A 26,111-nucleotide genomic window follows, 5' to 3' on the forward strand; every position below is an offset into this window, starting at 1 on the left:
TTCATCATCAAACATCCCCACTTCTAATCTCTCAATGACGGGAAGGTTATTGATAATGACAGTGGCGATGGTAAAGCCTAGGACATTCACTTGACTAATTCCTGCAGTGACGACTCGGAGCTGAGATTATTGGTTTCCAACAACTACAGCCATCTTCTTTTGTGTTAGATTTGATTCCAGTGGAGAATTTCTCCCCTGATTTCCATTGACTTCAGTTTTGCTAGGGCTCCTTAATGCCACACTCTGTCAAATTCCAACTTGGTGTCAACAGCAGTCACTCACCTCACCTCTAGAATTCAGCTCTTCTAGCTGCCTTTGTCTGTTTTGTCACTCATTTGCAGACATACACTAACTACAATAGCCTATTTTCAGCCTGCTGTTCCTTCTCCAGTGTTCACTGACTCGTAATTGTTCATTTTACAGCAACATAAATAAGTTATGGGAAAAGTCATTTAAACTCAAACCATTAACAATAAAAACACAAAATTAATCACGTCCTTGTACTAGATAGAATATTTTGGAAATACCTTAAACCGAGCACAAACAACGACTAAGTGCACAATGTATATTTTAGGGTTGCATTGCAGATTCCAAATCAAACAACATGTTTCAAATTTTTCACATAAGACATTTTAGCGTTCAGAAAAAGGGGAAAAAGTGCTTAATTATAGAACAAAATGTATGGTTTTTCTTTTTAGTCCTATGCTTCTAGTTTTGACAATTTTTCTTTGAATAAATTTGATTGGACAGTGAAAATTCAAATGATCCCAGCCATTGTGTGTCAGACTTGGGCCTTGTATTAAAACTTTTGTTTAGTGCTCAGTAGTTCTTTATCAATTTTAGTATAGTTATGTTTAGCAGGATATGAAGGACACTGATATTTCATATTGGTGACATCATTGGTGCTGATGTTTCACTGAAAAGCCTTCATGTTGTGGATCTTTCTCGTGGTTGTAAAAGAAAATGTAATCCCTTCACAGTTAATTCTGTAATTTACTCTATGGAAATATTTGAGAATGCAAAGCAAGCACATTTTAGTATGATTCAAAGAAGGTGCATGAAACTGCTGAGTAATACTGAAGCTGCTGTTGCATTCCACACTCCATCAGAGTTACTCTTATTTCAAACGATGAGACTTTTATGTAGTCTTATTACCAGAAGCTAGAAAAGATATTTGAGACTGGAGCGTTATCATTGTCTGCAGCATATGGTCTATGTCCCAATGCCATCAAATCTCCTACTAATGCTGTGCTGGCTAATTAATTTGCTAAGTACTTAACTGTGTAGCTGGCCAGCTAACAGTGGCATGCCATAGAACTAAATAATAACAAAATATACACTTAAATGTGTTGTAGATTCTTTTGCTTTGGCTGAGCAATTGACCAATGTTCTGGTTGAAAAAAATGAGGAAGTTATATATGTTAATGTATTTGGATCAGTACATTAATTATTTTGGGATTGTACCATCCCCTTATAGCATACTTAAACTGCTGCCACCACTGCAAATACTAGGATTCCCATTGACACAAGTAGAGGAATTTGGCTTCGAACGTTCAAAAGGAGACCCTTTCACAAAACCCTCCTAGAAAATTTTGGTCTTTGCAGTAAAGGCGGATTGTGTATATTTAGAAACGCTGCTGACAGCCTACGTGCAATTATCTTGCCATCAGCTGTACTCTTCTAACACAAAGTGCTGAAAGAAATATACTTTAAAGGCTCTTCTGAATAGACTGGAAAGCCTGACCATAGCACTTTTAACGTTCCTTTTCAAGGCCATTTAAACCAATGTCATGGGTAACACCAATGCCATCTACACTGAAGAAGTTTTAGAGTTGATGCAAACACGAAAGTCAATTATATGATACTACAATGTGTTACAAATACAAAGTTTGTAAGATTTTTTGGGGCTGCCCCTTTAGGGTAAAATGGAGGAATTAAGGGGGTCATGTGACCTGTTCCCATTCTGCCCGACAACAAGCTTGGGTAGTTTGATTGTTAGATGTTAGAGGGCCCAGGTTGTTTTACTGGGAACAAGGTGCAAGATATTCACACCTGCAGACAATAGCAAGAGCATCTGTGCTGACTATGGGTAGGCTGTCAGTCTCCATGTCTCACAGGGAAGTGTTAGTAATGTCAGGTTTTATGATTGGCTATACTTTAAACTGTCTATTTAATTTTAAGATAGCAAGAAGTTGGGAGTTTAAAGGATAATTAATTAGCATTTCTACCTGGATGCAAGGCCGATGTGATTCATATTGTCATGCTGATGAGCTTTGAGAGGAGAAGAGCCCACAGGAAGCCATTGTAGGATTGAGTTGCAAGTTTTCCCAAGATATTCCTGAACTTCACAGATACAGTGAGTCTGCAAGAATCTGAGGGAGAAAGAGCAGAGAGATAGAGGCAACCAGTCCTGCACCTGAAGCAGAGAGATGCCATCCTTATTATTCACCACTCAGAAGATGGATGGCTGCTTGCACCAAGTTTTGGTTAGAGGAAGGAATCTCCAGGGTAACCCTCATTGTGAAAGTCGGTTCAGGGATTAGAATTTACTTGACTGAGAAAGGAAAAAGGAAGCAGGCCATTGGGAGTGCAGAATAGCTTTGGACTGGTTCAGGGGCAGTAATGTGCCCAACTAAGGGACAGAGTAAAGTATGTCTGTGGCCTCGGATTGTTGGTCTGTTAAAAGATACACGGAGGAATCTTTTCATAAGTTGCAAACAAAAATAGTGTTAGTCAATGTTGCTTTTAGTTTGTTTATTACTGTAAAAGCCTTAAAACTTGCGATCTCGTGTGATCTTTTCGGTCAGTCACTGGAATTCAAATATCTTTTTAAAAGTCATCTGACCCTCCTTGGCAGCTCTGAAGCAGGGTCACACGGACTCGAATCATTAACTCTGTTTCTCTCTCCACAGATACTGCTAGACCTGCTGAGTTTTTCCAGCATTTTCTGTTTTGTTTCAGATTTCTAGCATCCGCAACATTTTGCTTTTATCTTAATTTAAAACAGCCCCGATTTCTCCACTCTCTACCCATCCGTAAGCAGAAAGGTGTTTTTGATTTTTTATTTCCTCCTTTTATAAGTGGTGATGGATGTTCCCCAACCCTTCGGTTTGGAGTGATCCAATCCTCTATTAATAACCCTACAGCAAACTTGAGATAAGGTAAAATAAGAGGGTTGGTTTATTTTACATATACAAACAAAATGCGGGAAATGAGTTTCGTGACATCTGCCCCTTTTTGTACTCATACAATAAAAGAGGGATAAGGGAAAGAAAGGGGTTCAGGGCAGAGACCACGATAAAAATAAGAATTATGGTTTCATTGAATCCAGAGTCCAGTAAGTCATTGTCCAATGAAGGTTTTTTTAGGTGGCTTTGTTTGGCAAAATCCCTGGTCTTGATCCTAGGAACTCAGTTGCAGGTTGAGTCTGTTGAAGATGCAACAAAGTATTCTTGTATTCTAGAATTTAGTTCACTCAGTAGGTGAAATACAGGGTTATTTCTGGAAGTCAGACTTCAAGAGAGATGGAGGTCAAAGACAGGCTGTTAATCTAGAATCTGGTTCTCTCCAGAGGTTAAACCATAACTAAAGATAAAATTCAAAAGCTGTCTAATGGGTAGATCTGCTGTAAATATTTGGAGGGGATGCTTCTGGCTAGCAGCATATCAAAATCCATGAGAAAAAGACTCATCAAACTCATCTACAAACAAGAGGGAAAGGGGGAAGAGACCACAAATTGGCAGCCCATTTCACTGCTTAAACTACAAATTCTATCCAAAGTCATTGCAAATGGGGTCAAAATTGAACTACTGATTTCCTCCCCCACAACACCAATCATCTCTGATAGCCTCACACGACCCATGGATCAGTTCGCCTACATTTGGGTCAGGAGTGTGGGCACCTGTTTTAGCAACTTGGATCCGAACAAGGCCTTTGATAGAATGCTGCAGATGTATAAGATGGATATGCTGTCCAAAATTGGTTTCCAAGATGTAAGCACCTTTTGCTCATTTGGCCGTTGGTCAATCTGGCAGTGATCTGTACATAAAAGCCTTTATCCCCAGTGGGAAAAAGAAGATGGTGGATCCTACTGGATTGTTTTCCATCTATTTCTGAAATGTACATTTGCAAGAGCGTTTGGGAAGAGATGTAGTGGTTTTTGTCAAGATTCATCCCGATCAGCTCCATATAGAACTGTGTGCTCTATGGACTGTTCACAGGGATGCACATTTGAGACAAGCATCAACTGCTGCTGGTAGGCCATCTATTCTGTGAATCCTCTTCTGCCTGTATGTATCAGAAAATGTTTAATGTAATGTTACTGTAGATGCAATCTTCATTGTAAGTGGATTGAGGCACCCTGGTGTTTCATGTTCTGTATTTAACATAATTGGTCCATATGTGAAGTTCCACAGTTAAATTGTACCATAATGCGTCATTACAAATTTAATGAATTAAGTATATTTTTGGAAACAAGAAAAAAGAAAGTAGCTCCACTTTGAGCTTCAAACCATTGTGGCTGGTGGAGTATTTATTAAATTGATTATCTCATTCAATAATTATCCAACCCATTCCTAACCGGTTACATCTCAGCTCCTGAAAAACTGGGTTGTACATAATAAGTCAATCAGTATTTGTACTGAACATAAGATGGTTTAACATTTTGGTCAGTGATGCTGAAACTTTTCTATTTTGGGAACTGCAAGGAACGTTCATTGATCAGTGTTACTATATCTTAGAGTAACCTGTTTTGTTATATTTATAGGGTGCAACTTCCCAGGATGCTTCAAGAAGATAATTTTGATAAGCTCCTTGCTCAAAAGGAACAGGAATGGAAGGACCTGCAGGTACGGCGCATTCAGTCACTAGAGACTGCATTTCAAAATTCACAAACAAAACTGAAAGAACAGCAAGAAAAATTTAACATATTGAAAGAGGACTTTATGTTCAACCTAAAAGTACTGGAGGAACGAGACCGAGATTTGGAACGGTATGATGCCATGTTTGCGCGACTAAAGGTTACAGAAAGCTGTAAACAGGCTGAGATCAGTGATCTGCAAATTCAGATTGACAAAATGCAAGAACTTGTTGCTAAAGAGACAAAGACACGGGTGGATCTGCAGTTCCAGTACCAACAGGCACTAAAAGCACATCAGCTGGAAATAGAGAAAATACGCAGGTATGGTCAAGCCGAGAGTAATTTTGCATAAGAATGTCTGTGGGTTTGTGGATAGTGCTGTTATGGTGTTAGAAATATTATGGTTCATCAGTAATTGAATATTGTTTGAAACCCATTTTGTGTTATCTAGAATTCTCCGTAAGCAATTCTAATCCCAAGCATTTATCTGCTTGCCTTTTGAAAATAACATGTTAAGGCTCACCATATGCTTCCAGTCGGAATGGAAAAGCTGCTCTGCCCCTTAAATGATCTTTGTTCCCTTCTATTTGAAGCTGCTATGCTGCACAGACTTTCTGTGCTATGTTATAATGCTACTGGCTCACATGTCAGGCTGTCAAGGACCAATGAAGAATAGTGAGAATAGATGCCATTAATCATAATTTTTACTGATTCCATGTAGATTGAGCTCTGTATCGATCAACAGCATGGTTTTATATATTCCCAGTCCGTATATACCTTTCCCTAATGTAAAAGTGACACTAGAACAGAAATTTAAAGTCACTACTGCAATTTTAAATGGAGATGTGAATGGAGAATGGTGCTTTGGGATTACAGAAAGCAGCAATGGCCAGTTTCTTCTCGCAATTTTGAGACACATTTTCCTACTTGACTGAGGTTGATGTTTCAACTCATGCTAGGGTAAGTGGCAGAATTTCGTGAAGGTAACTATTAGACTTCCAATGCTATGCATTTTCAATGTTCACTTTCTTCCCTTCTTTCCAAAGGTATTGACAGCTTCCTGGGTTTGGGTTGCTAGGACATTTGTTGTTCTCCAATACACACCAGGAATGAGCTTTATGGGCTCACCTTCACAGAAGAGCCTACGCTTATCCTCAACAGAGGACTACAAGCGCATTCATATTAAGAGTTACCAAGTGTAAATGGGTTCCCTGTTTTTCTCCCCCAACCACCCCCCTGCCATAATTTTGGGGACATTGAGTCGACTGCTACCTCAGCTAAAACTAGCTAACTCAGCATAATTTTGTGCATTGTACCTGGATCCTTCATTGTGGCTCACCGACTGGCTGGATAGACTCTTTGAGACATTGGATGCCTTTTAATTGTTTGTCTATGTATGACAATGAAAAATTAAATACTGTATCAGCAGTTTTAATTTTAAAGCCTGATTGGAGTCAACAGATTGCATCAGCTGTCTTTTTAACCTTCTGTTGTCAGTATTCAAAGTAATTTTACATAATATAAATTATACAAGTCACCAACTCTATAACTATGTACATTTAAATGTGTTTTATGTCCAGTTTTAGGACTGTTGTCTTCCTTCCTTCCTTATCATGTTTCAATATTAAAAAAAAAACCAAAATAATTTGTGATTCATAACTGTTGTTTTTTCTATTTTAAATATAGTTCAAAAGACTCTAAGATTGATGGGCAGCGTGAAGAGTATAAGAGCCTAAAACAAGATCTTGAACGCAAAGTCCAAGAAGTAGAGGGACAACTTGCTTTACAAAAACAGGTATGGTGACAAGCCTATTTAGCTTGAGTTCGACTTTGAAGTATACCCTGCTCCAAGCAAAATGTAATATCTGAGCAATTTAATAAACACTACCAAGAAAAAATGTCTTCAATATTGAGGCAGGGTCAACTACTGTAATCAATTTAATTCCATTTCATTTCATTTCAACAGTAGGGAGGAATCAACATTTTACCATTTTAAAGATTTTACTGAAGATCAAACTATTTTGAATGAAAACGAACTATATTAAACTACTGCAAGCTATAATGCCTGAGTATTATTAGCATAAGTCATTGTGTTTATTTTTAGTCACCTGACATTAAAAGCCTTCAACGTGTTCAAGTCTCTGACCAAACTAGAAATCAAAAGTAGTTTGTTTGCCCAATATGGAGGAAAAGCCTATCCTAGGAACTCTTGCCTAAGTTCAGAAAGTTTCTTGGTGCAGGTTGGTAGTGTCTAACATTTCGACCCCTCAGGTATGTGCAGCAGTACAGACTAATTTTAAGCTGCTAGAACTGTGCAGCCTACCAACACCAGACCATGGTCTGCTTCCTGCTACATGTCAGGAGCACCCTAGCCTTGGGGTATTGACTTGTGGAGTTATTTGGAGTCGAGCAAGTAGGATCTATGTCCCTCCTTAATGGATCAACTTCTTCAGATTCTGTTGGTAAGATAGGTTGGTTTATTAGTCCTCAACAGGAGCCTGGAATATGGCAGAATTGTCTGTATTGATTAGTGGATTAATGAGTCAGCACAGAGGGTTGGCTTGCTTCTAAACATCATTCCCAGACCTGTCTTCTTAGGACACTTTGACTTCAAAGATAACACATTTACACTGCCCCACCATGCAGGTTATTCTTCAGCAGTTACATCACTTAAAAAAAAAATGAATTGAATACCTGTGGTGGATAGTATACATTAGGGCTTCCTCACAAGTGACATTTTTTTAATTCTTTCATGGAAAGTGGATGTAGTTGGCAAGGCCAGAATTTGTTGCCCATCTTTAATTGCCCCTTGGACTGAGTGTCTCGTTCGGCCATTTCAGGGAGGTAATTAAGAGACAACCACATTGGTGTGGGTCTGGAGTCACATGTAGGCCAGACTGGGTAAGGATGGCAGGTTTCCTTCCCTAAGTGAGCCAGATGGGTTTTTACAACAATCCATGATAGTTGTCATTGAAAGTTAGTCTCAACAATGATGACAATTTCAGATTTATTAATTGGATTTAAATTCCACCAGCTGCCCTGGTGGGATTTGAACCTGTGTCCCTGGAGCATTAGCCTGGCATTACCACTATGCCACTGTGATATATTGCTAATCTCTAGCTGTTCTTCGGTGATGTGAACTATTCATTATGCATGTCATTCATGCTATTGTAATGAGGCATGAATTTTGACTGTTTGAAGTTTCAGTTTGGGATGGTAGAGAAACTGAAGCTGGCTAAACAGTGACTGAAAATTTTAGGCACCAAGAAAATGTGCCGCATGGCAAGACATCAGCCTTTCAAACTGTCTAAATTTGGAACAGAATTCCTACCTGTTGGCTGATTCAATTTTGCAGCTTGCATTTTTTAAATGCTTCACAACACTTCAGATATTGCAGTGCCAATCAGTACATTGAAAATGGCAAGCAATTTACACATCAGTAAATGAACAATCGTGTTCAAGAAGGGAATAAAATCATGCAATTTCACCAAAGAAAGAACTGTCATTCATACAGTGCCTTTCACGCCGTCAGGACATCCCAAGCATTTCACCAGCAATGAATTGCTTTTGAATTGTAGTCACTGTTAGTACGTAGCTAAATGTGCTAATGTGCGACCATCAAGGTTCCACAAACAGCAATGAGAAAATAACCAGTTAATGTAATGGATGCAGAAGTAAAATATGTGGATGCTGGAAATCTGAAATGATTCATTTTTGACAGGAAAAATGGGGAGAAACAATATAAAACAAAGGATACAATTCTAAATGGGGATAAAGGAGCAAAGAAATCTGAGGGCAAATGTGCACAAATCATTGAAGGTGGCAGGGAAGGTTAATAAAGCGTATAGGACCCTGAGTTTTATTAATAGGGGCATAGATTACAAAAGCAAGGAAGTTATGATAATCTTGTGTAAAATGCTAGTTCGGCCTCAGCTGGAGTATTATGTCCAGTTCTGGCCACCACACTTTAGGGAGGATGAGAAGGCATTAAAAGGGGTGCAGAAAAGATTCACGAGAATGGTTCCAGGAATGAGGGACTTCAGTTACATAGAAAGATTGGAAAAGTTGGGGCTCCAGGTTCTCCTTGGAGAAGAGAAGGTTGAGAGGAGATTTGATAGAGGTATTCAAAATAGATAGAGTAGACAGAGAGGAAATGTTCCCATTGTTGGAAGGATTGAGAACCTGAGGACACCAATTTAAGGCATTAGCAAAAGAAGTAATGGTGACATGAGGGTAAACTTCTTTATGCATCGAGTTGTCAGGACCTGGAATGCACTGCTTGAGAGTGTGGTGGAGGCAGGTTCAATTGTAGATTTCAAAAGAGAATTGGATCATTATCTGAAAGGAAACATTTGCGGGGCAACAAGAAAAGCGGTGGCTGGTTTGCTTAGCGCATGGTGCTAATAATGTCAAGGTTGTGGGTTCAATTGCCATATTGGCCAACGAGACTTCTGTGTCTTAAAGCAAGGATGCTGCTTACAGAGATGAGGAAAAACATTTTCTCTCAGACGGTTCTAAGACTTTGGAATTCTCTTTCTCTAAAGATGGTTGAGGTTGAGTCCTTGAATATCTTTAAGGCAGAGGGAGATAGATTCTTCCGTATGAACATATGAATTAGCAGCAGGAGTAGGTCTCTCGAGCCTGCTCCGCCATTCCATAAGATCGTGGCTGATCTGAATGTAACCTCAACCCCACATTCCTGCCCACCCCCACCCCCGATAACCTTTCACCCCCCGTTAATCAAGAATCTAGCTAGCTGTGCCTTAAAAATATTCAAAGACTCTGCTTTCACCGCCTTTTGAGGAAGAGAGTTCCAAAGACTCTCAGTCACCTGAGAGGAAAAAATTCTCCTCACCTCTGTCTTAAATGAGCGACCTCTTGTTTTTAAACAGTGACCCCTAGTTCTAGATTCTCCCACTAGAGGAGACATCCTCTCCACATCCGCCCTGTCAAGACTCCACAGGATCCTAAAGGTTTCAGTTAAGTCAGCTCTTACTCTTCTAAATTCCAGTGGATACAAGCCTAACCTGTCCAACCTTTCCCTCATAAGACAACCCACCCATTCCTGGCATTACCCCAGTAAACCTTCTCTGAACTGCTTCTAACGCACTTGCATCTTTCTTTAAGTAAGGAGACCAGTACTGCACACAGTACTTCAGATGTGGTCTCACCAATGCCCTGTACAACTATTGCATAACCTCCCTACTTTTGTAATCAATTCCCCTCACAATAAATGAGAACATTCTATTAGCTTTCCTAATTACCTGCTGTACCTGCATACGAACCTTTTGTGATTCATGTACTAGTACACCCAGATCCCTATGAATCCCAGAGCTCTGCAATCTTTCACCATTTAGGTAATAAGCTTCCTTTTTATTCTTCCTGCCAAAATGAATAATTTCACGTTTGCCCACATTATACTCCATTTGCCAGATCTTTCCCCACTCACTTAAGCTATGTCACCTTGTAGTCTCCTTATGTCCTCTTCTCAATTTACATTCCTACCTATCTTTGTGTCATCAGCAAATTTAGCCACCATTCCTTTAGTCCCTTCATCCAAGTCATTTATATAAATTGTAAAATGCTGAGGCCCCAGCACTGATCCCTGTGGTACACCACTCATCACATCCTGCCAACCAGAAAAAGACCCATTTATGTCAACTCTCTGCTTCCTGTTAGCTCACCAATCTTCTATCCATGTCAATGTGTTGCGCCCTACACCATGAGCTTTTATTTTCTGCAATAATCTTTGATGTGGCGCTTTATCAAATGCCTTCTGGAAATCTAAATACAGTATATCCACCAGTTCCCCTTTATCCACAGCACATGCGACTCCTTCAAAGAAACTTGATTTCCCTTTTACAAAACCATATTGACTCCGCCCTGGTTGCCTTGGATTTTTCTAAGCACCCTGCTATAACATCTTTCATAATGGCTTCTAACATTTTTCCTATGACAGATGTTAGGCTAACTGGCCTCTAGTTTCCTGCTTTCTGTCTTCCCTCCCTTTGTGAATAAAGGAGTTATATTTGCTATTTTCCAATCTAATGAAACCTTCCCCGAATCTAGGGAATTTTTAAAACTTAAGACCGGTGCACTTTTTACAAAGCCTTAGGGTGAAGTCCATCTGACCTGGGGATTGTCAGCCTACAGCCCTAACAATTTGCTTAATACCACTTCCCTTGTGATCGTAATTTTCCCGAGTTCCTTTCTCCCTTCCATTTCCTGATTTACAGCTTTTTCTGGGATGTTACTTGCGCCCTCTATAGTGAAGACTGAAGCAAAATACCTGTTTAATTCACCCGGCATCTCCCCACTTTCCATTATCAATTCCCCAGATGCACTCTCTATAGGACCAACGCTCACTTTGTTAACTCTTTCTTATTTAAATATCTATAGAAACTCTTAGTATCCGTCTTTATGTTACTAGCTAGCTTTGTCTCATACTCTAATTTTTCCCTCCTTATTGATCATTTTGTCATTCTTTGCTCTTCTTTATATTCTTTCCAATCTTCTGACCTACCACCCGTCTTTGTGTAATTATATGCTTTTTCTTTAAGTTTGATACTGTCTTTAACTTTTTTAGTTAACTACGGACAATGGGCCCTCCCCTTGGAATTTCTCTTTTTCATTGGAATGTATCTATTCTGTGTATTCTGAAATACCCCTTTAAGTGTCTGCCACTGAACTTCTATTAACATACCCCATAATCTCATTTGCCAGTTCTAGATCTACTTTTATAATTGCCCTTATTTGAGTTTAAAATACTAGTCTTGGACACACTCGTTTCTCCCTCAAAATGAATGAATCAAGTTTCCTTCACTAGGAGGTTATCAATTAATCCTATCTCATTGCTGAATACCAGGTCTACTGTATACTGCTCTCTAGCTCCAGAACGTGCTGTCCTATGAAATCATCCCGGAAACATTCTAGGAACTCCTCGTCTATGCTGCCTTTGCCCATCTGATTTTCCCAGTCTATATGTAGATTAAAATCCCCCATGATTGTTGCAGTACCCTTCCAGCAATCATCCATTATGTCTTTATATTAGGGGGCCAGTATATCACTCCCACAAGTGACATTTTGCCCTTACCATTCCTCATCTCAACCCAAACTGCTTCTACATCCTGGTTCCCTGAACTTGGATCATCCCTCTCTAATGTGCTAATACCATCATTAATTAACAGAGCCACCCCTCCACCTTTTTGAACTTTCTGTCCTTTCTAAATGTCACATACCCTTCAATATTCAGGTCCCAATCTATGTCACCCTGTAGCCATTTCTCTGTAATGGCTATCAGATCATACTTATTTATTTCTATTTGTGCTATCAGTTCATCTGTTTTGATAAGCAAGGGGGTGAAAGGTTATCAGGGATAGGCAGGAACGTGAAGTTGAGGTTAAAATCAGATCAGCCATGATCTTATTGAATGGCAGAGCAGGCTCGAGGGGCTGAGTGGCCTACTCCTGCTTCTAAATTGTAAGTTCATAAATTTGTATAAAAAGGACAGAGGAGTGGCACTAGATGAATTGCTCTCGCAGAGAGATGGCAGAGACATAATGAGCCGAATGGCCTCTGATTCTATGAAATAAAAACAGAAAATACCAAAAGTACTCAGCAGGTCATGTGGCATCTGTAAACATTTAACATTTGGGTAACGTTTCAGGTTGTTGATCTTTCATCAGAACTGGAAAAATTAGTAACGTAACAGTTTTTAACCACACACACTAGATTGAATGACAATATGGAGTTGGACCTGAGTGAACAGAGTGCTGCAAGTTCAGAGGGAGGTAGGTTTGCACTGCAGCTTCTGCAGTCTCTCTTCATTTATTTTGCTTTCTTATACTTCCCACCAAAATGGATAACATCACATTTTCCAACATTATAGTTCATTTGCCAAATTTTTGCTCACTCACTTAACTCTAAATCCCTTCAAAGACTCTTTGTGTCCTCCTCACAACTTGCTTTCCTACCCATCTTTGTATCATCAGCAAATTTGGCTAAGATACACTCGATTCCTTTATCCCAGTCATGCCTCCCTTGCCAGCTGCTGCTTTCCTGTGCTCAGGTGGCCCCCAGTTGGGTTTGGCAGCCTTGCCTCCTGCTGTTATGCCTCCACAATGCCAGGAGGCTAACAGTCCCCTGCACTACCTGAATGCTTACTACCCACTCCCCCCATTCCCGTCCTCTGTGAATAAGCCACTAGCACCTGTCTCCCACTCCCAGTGACCAAGTTTCTCATTGTGCTGTTCACCCTTTCATTGGGTCCATCTAATTCCCTGAGCCAGCCATGACTGATTCATTACTGCATGTCTGCCTTTCTTCCGCTGTCTGCCTCAGACAGCACATGCAGCCCACGTGTTCCCGTGAAAATCATAACAAGCCCCTTAATGAGCTCACAGTGAAATTGTTAACTATCTTAATTGGCCTTGATAATGGATGAGGCGGGATCTTGTGGCCGCCCTGCACGGCCGCCCCCCTCTGCCCCCAGTGAACCTAGTGAAACTGACCCCAGCACTGATGTTTTTGATCTCATCCACCTCTATTCATGCCCCTGGCAGATCTCAACATTTAGCCCTTGGTGCTTGAAATAGGGTTTGTTCTATTTTCAGCTTTGACATCCCTTATACTGCCGAAAGCAGGGGCTATCTATTGGGAAGACAACAAAGGAAAGAGTAAAGATGTTTTTACGTACTTTTCTGCATATTATAAACCTCATTTTTGTAAGTAAGATGCTGCAATGGTTTGCACACGCTGTTTGATTTAGTAGATTTTTAATAACCCCATTAAAAATGAAGTTCATACTGCAAAAATCTCCTTATGGAATATCTTTTACTTTGTCTAATCTGAAATCCAATTTTTTTTGTTAAGGTAAATTTGCACAGAAATACAACTGCAAAATACTGACTGAAATCTATTGAATGCATTCTGTACTATTTGGGGCCTAACAACATCATCCCCTTCTCCATGGAAGTGTACCTCCTTGAAAAACTGAATTAAATTGACTCAGAACTGTCTTCCAATTCTTGGTGATTACATTTTGAGGGCATTCCTGATTGATTCAATAATCTTTTTCCTTTAATGACCAAAACTATTGATTCCCGATTTTTTGATCAAACTTGAATTTCCTGATCTAATAAAATTTGCATATTTATTTGTCCTTTCCAGCTAAAATTTTCATTAGTTAAAAATCACTCATTTCTGTGAGCACTTGCTTTATGTTGAGCCACATTACCATAGTTTGCCCATTAATTTGCATCTATGACATTTCAACTTTCAAAAGCTTATTTCAGGGACACCCTGCCAGAATAATAGTCCTTTTACTGTTGCTATAGAAAATACATTATCCAAAGCATAGTGCAGAGCATTGTTTCATTGTCCCAGTTCAGGCTGGTCTCAGATTTTTTTGTTTTTGTGCATGAGTGATCCATTTTATAGTAAGGTCACTTCAGTGGAGACAATATTGAAACCGTTTGTAATCCAGGACATTTAGTGCAGGAATTGAGGGATGACCCTGGGAATTCACAGATGGTTCACACCCCTGCCAATTGCATATTCAATAGAAATGGAGGTTACACAATGGGTAATGGTGGAAAACAATTACTTGATACGTGAGCTATAACAGTTTTCCTCATGAATGGATTATGTGGGTATTGTGCACTTGCCCTTACTAAACTCTATGGCCTAAATGTGATGTCCTCCTGCTGTTTTCTTTTCACTAGAATTGGGGAAGGTGGAAACAGGAAATGGGCTGAGGAATAATTCTGCTACATCCACGCCCATTTTTTACGCATTGAAGCATAGAAAATTTATCCTCAGAAGGCCTTTCAGCCCATCATGCCTGTGCCAGCCAAAAAAAGGAGTTATCCAGCCTAATATTGCTTTCCAGAGTTTCAGTTTGAAATAGCAAGAGAAGAGTGGGAGTTTCACAGTTTGAAACAACGAGAGGAGAGCGGGAGTTTCAAAGTTTGAAACAGTGGGAGGAGAGCCGGGAGCTTCACAGTTTGAAACAGCATAAGATTGATACTGGTGTAAAAAAAATAATTACAATAAAGTGTAAACAGCGGGGATACTAAAGTAATTAATTAATTAAATTAAATATGATAATGATGGCAGGACGGGTGATGTGTTGCTGCTGCAGCATGTGGGAGCTGCTGGACACCAAGGTGATCCAGAGCAAACACATCTGTAGTAAGTGTTTGCAGCTCGAAGAACTTCAGATCTGAGTTGAGGAGCTGGAGTCCGAGCTGCAGACATTGCACCGCATCAGGGAGGGGGAAAGTTACCTGGACACTTTGCTCCAGGAGTGGGGGTCACAACCCTCAGATTAGGTAATTCAAATTTGGTCTGTGATCAGGGACGGGAGGGAGTAACTGCAGACGAGGCAGGTATGGGGATCCAGGGGATAGCGCTCGAGGAGCCTCAGCCCCTGCAATTGCCCAACAGTTACGAGGCTCTTGCAAGCTGTGTGGACGAGAGTGGGGACTGCAGGGAAGATGAGTGAACTGACCACCGCACCATGGTACTGGGAGTGGGGGAGGAAATAGGAATCTAGGAGTGGTAGGGAACAACAGTATAATTAGGGGGATAGATACTGTTCTCTGCAGCTGTGAGCGTGAGTCCCGAAGGCTGTGCTGCCTGCCCGATGCCAGGGTTAAGGACATCTCCTCAGGGCTGGAGAGGAACTTGGAATGGGAGGGGTGGGATCTAGTTGTCGGTGTCCATGTTGGTACCAGCAACACTGATAGGACTAGAAAGGAGGGTCTGCAGAAAGAATTTGCACAGTTAGGAGCTAAATTAAAAAGCAGAACCTCCAATGTAATAACCTTTGGATTACTATCTGAGTCACGGGCAAACTGGCATAGGGCAAAGAATGTCAAGGAGTTAAACGCGTGGCTCACAGATTGGTGTGGGAGGAATGGGTTTCAGTTCATGGGGCACTGGCCTCAGTATTGGGGTAGAAGGGAGCTGTTCTGGTGGGATGGGCTTTACTTGAGCCATGCTGGGACCAGTGTCCTGACGAATTGAATAGCTGGGGCTGTAGAGAGGGCTTTAAATTAAATAGAGGGGTGGAGGGTTCTGGATAGGGGACTTGTAGGCTTATAAAGCAAAAGGATAGGGGCAGCATTGCAGGACAGCTATTTAGGTAATGACACTCAGAGTGTGACAGGAAGGGACAGAGTGTACAGATGTAAAAAAACAGCAACATATAGAGTCAAAGGGGGAAGAAATGGTAAAAAGGCTAAATTAATGGCTTTTTACTTAAATGCACATAGTATCCGGAACAAAATAAATGAATTAACAGCACAAATAGAGATTAATGGGTATGATCTTATAGCCATTACAGAGACGTTACAGAGACATAACAGGTTACAAGGAGATCAAAGCTGGCAACTAAATATTCAGGTATATGTGACTTTTTGAAAGGACAGGCAGGAAGGAAAGGATGGTGGGGTAGCTTCGTTAGTACGAGATTGAATAAGTACAATAGCAAGAAAGGATCTTGGATCGGAGAATGTAGAATCCATATGGGTGGAGGTAGGAAATAACAAGGGGAAGAAGATGTTGGTGGGAGTGGTCTATAGGCCCCCTAACAGTAGCTATACTGTAGGACAAAGAATAAATCAGGAGATAATGAGGGCATGTAAAAAAGGCAGTACATTAATCATGGATGACTTTAATCGTCATGTAGATTGGGAAATCAAATTGGCAGAGGTAGCCACAAGCAAGAATTCATAGAGTGTATTTGGGACAGTTTCCTAGAACAGTATGTTGTGAATCCAACCAGGGGTCAGGCTATTGGATCTGGTAATGTGTAATGAGGCAGGTTTAAAAAATGATCTCAGAATGAAAGATCCCCTAGGAAACGGTGACCATAACATGGTAGAATTTAGCATTCAGTTTGAGAGTGAGACACTTGGATCGGAAACAACTGCGCTAAACTTAAATAAGGGTAATTACAAAGGAATGAGGGCAGAGTTGGCTGGAGTGGGCTGGGAAAGGAGTTTAGCAGAAAAGTCGGCTGATGAACAATAGCGGATGTTTAAGAAGATAGTTCATGACTCACAACAAAGATATATCCCAGTGAGAAAGAAGGATTCTAGGAAGGGGATAAACCAACCATGGTTAGCCAAGGAAGTTAAGGATTGTATCAAATTGAAAAAAATTACAATGTGGCAAAGATTAGTGCTAAGCCAGAGGATTGGGAAAGTTATATAAATTGCAAAAGATAACCAAAAAAATAATAAAGTGGGAGAAAATAAACTTTGAGGGTAAACTAGCAAGTAATATAAAAATGTACAGTAAGAGCTTCTTTAAATATGTAAAAAGGAAGAGAGAGGCCAAATTGAACAAAGGCCCCTTAGTGAATGAGGCTGGGGAAATAATAATGGGGAACCAGGAAACGGGCAGAGGAGTTGAATAAGTACTTTGCATCAGTTTTCACGGTAGAAGACATTAATAGCATTCCAAAAATACTAAATAATCAAAGGGCAAAAGCAGGGGAGGAAATAAACACTATCACTAGAGAAAAAATACGAAGGAAACTAATGGGGCTAAAGGCCCATAAGTCCCCTGACCTGATGGGTTGCATCCTAGGATATTAAAGGAAGTAGCTACAGAGATGGTGGATGCACTGGTAGCAATCTTCCGAGAATCCTTAGATTCCGAAAAAGTCCCAAAGGATTGGAAAACTGCCAATGTAGCACCCTTATTCAAAAAGGGAGGGAGACAAAAACAGCTAACTATAGGCTTAACGTAGCTTTCCATCCACCATTGGGAAAATGTTAGAGTCTATTATAAAGGATGTAATAGCAGAACATTTAGAAATGCATAGTATAACAAGAAGAGTCAGCATAGCTTCACGAAGGGGGAAATCATACCTGACAAATGTATTAAAATTCTTTGAGGATAGATAAAGGGGAACCAGTAGATGTAATATATTTGAATTTCCAAAAGGCATTCAATAAGATACTGCACATAAGGCTACTTAATAAGATAAGAGCCCCTAGTGTTGGGGGTAGAATTTTAACATGGATAGAGGATTGGCTAACTAATAGAAGGCAGAGATTTGGGATAAGGGAGGCATTTTCAGGATGGCAACCTCTAACTAGTGGAGTGTCACAGGGATCAGTGCTGGGGCCACAATTATTATTTACAATATATATTAATGACCTGGATGAGGGAAGTGAATGTATTATCGCCCAGTTTGTGGATGACACAAAAAAATAGGTGGGAAGGCAAGTGGTAAGGATGACACAGAGTGTAAAGAGGGATGTAGACAGGTTAAGTGAGTGGGCAAAAACTTGGTGGATAGAATATAATGTGGGAAACTGTGAGATTATGCAGGAAGAATAGAAGAGCTGAATATTATTTAAATGGAGAAAGACTGCAGAAAACTACAGCACATGGATTTGGGGGTCTTTGTGCATGAATCACAAAAAGCTAGCATACATGTTCAGCAGGTAATAGGGAAGGCAAATGGAATGTTGGCCTTTATTTCAAAGGGAATGGATATAAAAATAGCTAAAAATGCTAAAACTATACAAGGCACTAGTTAGACCACATCTAGAATACTGTGAACAGTTTTGATCCCCTTATCTAAGGAAAGATAAAATGACATTGGAGGCAGTCCAGAGAAGGTTCATTAGGTTGGTCCTGGGGATGGAAAGCCAATAGCTTTTTTCCTTGCCATCAATCACATCTTGAATTTTTATATCATTTGCCAACTTGTTCCATACCTCCTACATTTAAGTCTAAATCATTGATATATACACCCCAAAAAGCAAGAAACCAAGTTCTGAGTCATGCAAGACCTAGTTCTGAGCCCTGTGGAACTTCACTGGAAATGGTCTTCCTGTCACACAAATATTCGTCGACCATTATTCTTTGCTTCCTAACACTGAGCCAATTCTGGATCAAACTTGCCACCTTCCCTTGGTTTATTCTTTTCTGATCAGCTTGCCATTTTGGACTTTGTCTAAAACCTTGCCAAAATCCATGTAGACTGTATCAAACACGCTACCATCATCAACCCTGTTACTCCTGAAAAAATTCAATCAAGTTAGTCTGATATGACATCCCATAATAAATCCATGCTGATTATCCTTGATTAACCTATGCCTTTCTAAATGACGATTTAAATTGTCCCTCAGAATTTTTCCCAATAATTTGCCCACCACTGAGGCTGGGTTGACTGGCTTGTAATTACTCAGCCTATCGCTTTAATTTTTATTTTTTAAACAATGGCACATTATCAGTTCCCCTGTCCTCCAGCACTTCACCTGTGAGGATTGGAAAATGATGGCCATGTGTGATATCTGCTGGAACTGATGGGTGATGTATCATGCACCCATTGATATGGCTCTTTGTATGCAAATGAGATGAATGTGTAATCTAATGTAAATTCTACCATTTACACATCGAACAACATTAGTTACTGAAGTACCTGATTGCTTCTGGCATCTAACATTGCTGTTTGCTGTGGAAGGAATATTTAACTTTTAAAGGACCTGAGGTTCAAGCATCTTTTTGTTAAAATGTTTAGCCTTTATGATCAACTTTTAAAGGCAACATAGAGGTTGTGAGCTAAGCCACTGTGCGGCAAGTCTTTGATGCCTGTCACAGTCATTCCCTACTTCCTGTTACAACCGGTCCCCAGGCGAGATCCCCCAATTTGTTAAATTCTTGGACGAGATCCCCAATTTGTTATGAACCTGGACAAGGTACCCCAAATTGCTACGGTCCCGAGGTAAAGAGGGATGAGCTGGCACCTTTTCTTTATTCAACCTCCTTGGCTGGTTGCAACAAGGTTAATTTCAAAAGGAAAAACAGAAATACCTGGAAAAACTCAGCAGGTCTGGCAGCATCAGCGGAGAAGAACAAAGTTGACGTTTCAAGTCATGAGGACTCAAAACATCAACTTTGTTCTTCTCCGCCGATGCTGCCAGACCTGCTGAGTTTTTCCAGGTGTTTCTGTTTTTGTTTTGGATTTCCAGCATCCGCAGTTTTTTGTTTTTAATTTCAAAAGGATCCCTTCCCTCGTGGATACATTTTCCCAGTCCAAATGTATTTATTTTTTAAAAGGAGCCAATTTAACCAAGCTTTTTGAGTGAAAGAAAGAGAGTTTATTTGTTATAAAGTCTGAAGAAAAGTAATAACAACGCAACGCACAGATTAGAAATGAGAAATTGAGTCCAAAAATAAAAGTTAAAAAGATTTATGAATCAGTCCCTTGGCTTGTCCATGAGGAGTAGATGGTGAAATGTTGTGGCCGTTAAGTTGGGTGATTTCGATAGCACTGACTTTGGCAGTTGAGCAGTTGCTTTGGAGATCCTTGGTTTTGGAGGTTAGCTGAAAAGGAGTTGTTCTGTTTCCTTTTTGACTGTGGCTTTGCTGACTTGTGACTTGTTTCAATCAATCAAAGAGAGAATTTTTTACCTGCAAGCGCAGGGATGCCCAGTTGGGTTTTTCAGCTGTGACCTTCACAGCACACACACACACACCAAAACAGAACACCAGACTAACACACACAGCTAGGGTTGCAGCTGGCTTTTAACCCCTTTTCTTGTGTATTCCTGGAGCGAAGAAACAAACATGCCTTCCCCCAGAAACTGCTCTCCTTTCAACTTGCATCGTTGAACTCACAGGAGGTGGTTTCGACTGAGATGGTAATCATTGTTCCACTATCTCCACAACCACAGGACATTACAGTTCAGTTTGCATTGTCTCTTTTCCTTTGAAGTGCCTCTGTCTGAAGTTGGCTGTGTCACACCTTTTAAGTGCGACATTCAGTTCTTTCTGAATTAGTTGGTCAAGTAATCCACATAGGAATTTTCCAGCAAATGGTTACCTTACAGTTTCAACCAACTTTTGCTCATATGTCCCTTTTTTTGAAAAAAATGAGCCTTACTTAAAAGTTCAATATGTCCATAAGTAATTTGGGGTCATGACAATCTCCAGGCGAACACCTGAGGGGAGTCTTGAGAGCCCATTAAAATCACTTAACTGCTCCTGACTCTGGAAATTCAACTCTGTTCTGAGACACAGGAATATTGTACTTCTGTTAGTGGTATGGCTGAGTGGAAGATCTGGGCTTGTGGACATGTGCTAAAGTGAAAAAGTAAAATTCCATCTTTAAGTTAAATTTTTGAAAAAAAATCTTGTCAGTTTTCTCTCCTTCCCATTCCCTTTTCCTGAACATGTTGACTCCTTGCTTGGGAATGACTCCATAAACACCAGTTACCTCCTACTGCCTTTCCCCAGTTTTTATTATTATCTGTAGTTTTTCCCCTTTGCTTCTTGCCCTTCAGATATTTAGACTATGGTGAGATGAAATTCCATGGGTAATAGGTGCTCTTCACTCCCTCACCTAAGTGATGATTAATATATCCTTAAATGTGATGATCATTATACTATGCATGGTTAACAGAACTAAATCTAATCCTGTCCTTTTTATTCAGAGGTGTTTGGCCAATTTGAAATCGATTTTAAGCAAACATGAACGAAAAGAAAGCCATCAAAGTTCACCCCTCTAGTATGTTAACTCTGCCATTGTGATATTCTAATTGTTGCATAATGCCAGTGTTTGTGCCACTGTCATTTTATTAGATTATTTCAAATATTTATCACTGTGATTACTCTTTACTTAAAGAAACAATGACAGAATGTAGAATCAAACATAAAACCAAACACTTGACCATAGAGTCAAAACTTTTACGTCCATGATGAATATGGAGCTCCCAAGAAAATTCTGCTGAAGGTTTGCTCTGCATAGGGATAATCTAAGTCTTGTCAGCTTCTAGTAGCTATGAGTTAAGTGAATCACTCATTACAGAACAGTGTTTCTTATTGCATCACATGTGCACTTTGTCTTTGTTGTTTGGGCTGTGCTTTTTGACTGTACAAAAAGAGATGTTATGTACGCAGAGTTCCTCCCATGGCCAGTTTTAAAACTAGAAACACTAGAAGGAAGACTAGAAACTAGGAAGACTAGAAAGACTAGCACCTCATCTTCCGACTAGGCACTTTACAGCCTTCCGGGCTGAATATTGAATTCAACAACTTTAGATCTTAAACCCCCCCTCCCCCCATCCCCACCCCGTCTCTCTCCCCCCCCCCCCACTTTTTTTTCAATAATTTATATAGATTTTTCTTTCCCCACCTATTTCCATTATTTTTAAATCTAAAACTAAAACCTTGTTAGTCTTTTCCACCCCACCCCCACTAGAGCTGTACTTTGTGTGTCCTGTCTTCCATTCTTAATTAGCACTTTTCTTAGTCAAATATCACCACCTTCAACACCTCTTTGATCCTTTTGTCTGTGACATCTTTTGATTATCTGCTCCTATCACTGCTTGCTTATCTCCACGATCACCACACCCTCAACTTCTCTCTCCCCCTGCCCCCCCACCTTAGACCAGCTTATATTTCACCTTTCTCCTAACTATACTCAGTTCTGCCGAAGGGTCATGAAGACTCGAAACGTTAACTGATTTCTTCTCCACCGATGCTGCCAGACCTGCTGAGTTTTTCCAGGTAATTCTGTTTTTGTTTTGGATTTCCAGCATCCGCAGTAGCTTTTAGCTTTTTGTTTTTAAGACTAGAAGGGTCCTGGTTCAAATGTTAATCTCTGCAGAGTTAAGATTTACAACTAGCTTCAACGCATCAAGGACTCATAGGACTTTTGAAGTGTTCCTGGTCTAGAGGACTGATTTATTCACTGGAAGGAAAATAAATGATGAGCCCGGGAGAGCTGGGTAATGGATTCTGAAAGATTCTCCTGTCACTTTGAAAGATGAGTAATTATTCACTTTCTAGATTGGTGTCATCCCATATCTGATGTTAAACCAAAGTTTGGTTTGCAGATCCAATTGCAAATATTGGTGCCAGGGTCCGGGATATCACTGAACGGCTGCAGAGCATCCTGAAGGGGCAGGGTGATAAGTCAGAGGTCATGGTACATGTTGGTACCCATGACATAGGCAGAAAGAGGGATGAGGTCTTGCATCAAGAATTCAGGGAGTTAGGCAGTAGACTAAAAAGCAAGACCTCTCAGGTTGTAATCTCTGGATTACTCCCAGTGCCACGTGCTAGCGAGTTTAGAAATAGGAGAATAGTGCAGATGAATACGTGGCTTAAGAGTTGGTGCAGGAGGGAGGGTTTTAGATTCCTGGATCACTGGGACTGTTTCTGGGGAAGGTGGGACCTGTACAAGCGGGATGGTCTACAGCTGAACCAGAGCGGGACTAACATCCTTGTGGGCGGGTTTGCTAGTGCTATTGGGAGGAGTTTAAACTAATTCGGCAGGGGGAGGGGACACAGAATGTTAGCGGAATATGGACACATCATAATACAGTAAAACAATCAAGTCAGAGGGAGTACAGCTGCATTAAGCTTCAAGGGAGTAAGGCAAGGCTGGAAGGCCTCTACTTTAATGCCAGGAGTACTACAGATAAAACGGATGAGTTAAGGGTGAGGATTGACACATGGAATTGTGATATAGTAGCCATCACTGAGACGTGGTTGAGGGAGGGGTAGGATTGACAGCTCAACATTCCGGGATATAGAATCTTCAGGCGAGACAGGGGAGGGGGTAAAAGAGGAGGAGGCATTGCATTATTAGTTAAGGAGTCAGTTACTGCTGTAAGGAGAGATGATATCTTGGAGGGGGCATCAAATGAAGCTTTGTGTGTAGAGTTTAGGAATAAAAAAGGGGCAGCCACATTGTTAGGTGTTTATTATAGACCCCCAGATAGTCAGCGGGAAATTGAGGAACAAATATGTGCACAATTTGTGGAGGTGTGTAAAAACAAAAACAATAGGGTAATTATATTAGGTGATTTCAACTTTCCAAACATTAATTGGGATAGACATAGTGTTAAGGGCTTGGATGGAGTGGATTTCTTGAAATGTGTACGGGAGAACTTTTTAGGTCAATATGTAGAGGGCCCAACAAGGGATGGCACAGTGCTGGACCTAATTCTGGGGAATGAAGCCAGACAGGTGGCTGAGGTGGTAGGGGGTGAGCATTTTAGTGATAGCGACCACAACATGGTACATTTTAAGTTTGTTATGGACAAAGAAATCGACAAGTTGCAAAAAAATGTTTTGGATTGGGGAGAGTGGATTTTAGTAAAATAAGGTAGGATCTGGCCAAGGTAGACTGGGAACAGTTACTTGTGGGTAAATCTACAGAGGAGCAGTGGGGGGTGTTCAAAAAGGAAATGGGGAGGGTACAGGCTCAACATGTTCCCTCTAGGGTGATAGGAAGGAGTAACAAGCTCAGAGAACCATGGATGACCAGAGATATTCAGGTTACGATGAGAAGGAAAAGAGAGGCTTTTAGCAGGTACAAGGGAAGCAAATCAACAGAGGCATTAGTAGAGTACAGAAAGTGCAGGGTGGAACTTAAAAAAGCAATTACGAGAGAAAAGAGGGGATATGAGAAAGCTCTGGCTGGTAAAAGTAGGGAAAATCCCAAGATATTCTATAAGTATATCAATGGGAAGAGGATAATCAGGGAAAGAGTAGGGCCCGTAAGGGACCAAGGGGGCAATCTATGGGTGGAGCCAGATGACATCGCTAGAGTGTTGAATGAATACTTCACGTCCGTCTTCACCCAAGAGAATGAGGATGAAGGTATGGAACTCGGGGAGAGAGACTGCGAGGTTCTTAAGCAAATTGATATAGGGGGTGACAAGGTATTGGAGGTGTTGGCAGGCTTAAAAGTGGACAAATCTCCAGGTCTAGATGATTTGTGTCCCAGACTGCTGAGGGAGGCAAGGGAGGAGATCGCAGGGGCTCTCACCCAAATTTTTAATTCCTCTCTGGCCACGGGGGAGGTGCCAGAGGACTGGAGAACAGCTAATGTGGTTCCGCTATTTAAGAAGGGTTGTAGAGATAAGCCAGGGAACTACAGAACAGTGAGTCTCACGTCAGTGGTAGGGAAACTATTGGAGAAAATTCTGAAGGAGAGTATCTATCTCCACTTGGAGAGGCAAGGTTTGATCAGGGATAGTCAGCATGGCTTTGTCAGAGAGAGGTCATTCCTAACAAATTTGATTGAATTTTTTGAGGAGGGGCCCAGGTGTATAGATGAGGGTAGTGCAGTTGATGTAGTTTATATGGATTTCAGCAAAGCCTTTGACAAGGTCCCACATGGGAGACTTGTAAAGAAGGCAAATGCACATGGGATACAGGGTAATACAAGGTGGATTCAAAATTGGCTTAGTTGTAGGAGGCAGAGGGTAATGACAGAAGGATGCTTTAGTGACTGGAAGCCAGTGTCCAGTGGCGTACCACAGGGATCTGTGCTGGGTCCCCTATTATTTGTCATTTATATAAACGACATAGATGACTATGTGGGGGGTAGGATTAGTAAGTTTGCGGATGACACAAAGATTGGCTGGGTGGTTAACAGTGAGGTTGAATGTCTTGGGCGACAGGAAGATATAGATGGGATGGTCAAATGGGCAGATAAGTGGCAGATGGAATTTACCCCTGAAAAGTGTGAGGTGATACACTTTGGAAGGAGTAATTTGACAAGGAAGTATTCAATGAATGGCATGGCACTAGGAAGTTCTGAGGAACAAAGGGACCTTGGCGTGTGTGTCCATAAATCTCTGAAGGCGGAGGGGCATGTTAGTGGGGTGGTGAAAAAGGCATATGGGACACTTGCCTTTATCAATCGAGGCATAGATTACAAAAGTAGGGAGGTCATGTTGGAGTTGTATAGAACCTTGGTGAGGCCACAGCTGGTGTACTGTGTGCAGTTCTGGTCGCCACGTTATAGGAAGGATGTGATTGCACTGGAGGGGGTGCAGAGGAGATTCACCAGGATGTTGCCTGGGATGAAACATTTAAGTTATGAAAAGAGGTTGGATAGACATGGGTTGTTTTTGTTGGAGCAGAGAAGACTGAGGGGCAACCTGATCAAGGTGAACAAGATTATGAGGTGCATGGACAGGGTGGATAAGAAGCAGCTGTTCCCCTTAGTTGAAGGGTCAGTCACCAGGGGGCATAAGTTCAAGGTGTGGGGCAGGAGGTTTTGGGAGGATGTGAGGAAAAACTTTTTTACCCAGAGGGTGGCGACGGTCTGGAATGCGCTGCCCAGGAGGGTGGTGGAGGCGGGTTGCCTCGCATCCTTTAAAAAGTACCTGGATGAGCACTTGGCACGTCATAACATTCAAGGCTATGGGCCAAGTGCTGGCAAATGGGATTAGGTAGGTAGGTCAGGTGTTTCTCACGTGTCGGT

The 26,111-nt window shown here is 40.9% G+C and overlaps 1 protein-coding gene across 4 annotated transcripts in view; it reads left to right on the forward strand.

Moving 5' to 3' along the window:
• Positions 1 to 26,111, forward strand: part of ccdc57 (coiled-coil domain containing 57) — a 184,594-nt gene that overhangs the window by 14,790 nt on the left and 143,693 nt on the right. For all 4 annotated transcript variants that reach the window (XM_078570969.1, XM_078570970.1, XM_078570972.1 and 1 more), the window contains exons 2-3: positions 4,766 to 5,179; positions 6,545 to 6,653. In XM_078570969.1, the coding sequence (XP_078427095.1) occupies positions 4,782 to 5,179; positions 6,545 to 6,653 (507 nt within the window). In that variant the 5' untranslated portion in view covers positions 4,766 to 4,781. The remainder of the gene's footprint in view (positions 1 to 4,765; positions 5,180 to 6,544; positions 6,654 to 26,111) is intronic.

The sequence above is a fragment of the Cetorhinus maximus genome, chromosome 24 (assembly GCF_964194155.1).
Source record: "Cetorhinus maximus chromosome 24, sCetMax3.hap1.1, whole genome shotgun sequence".
Lineage (NCBI taxonomy): Eukaryota > Metazoa > Chordata > Chondrichthyes > Lamniformes > Cetorhinidae > Cetorhinus > Cetorhinus maximus.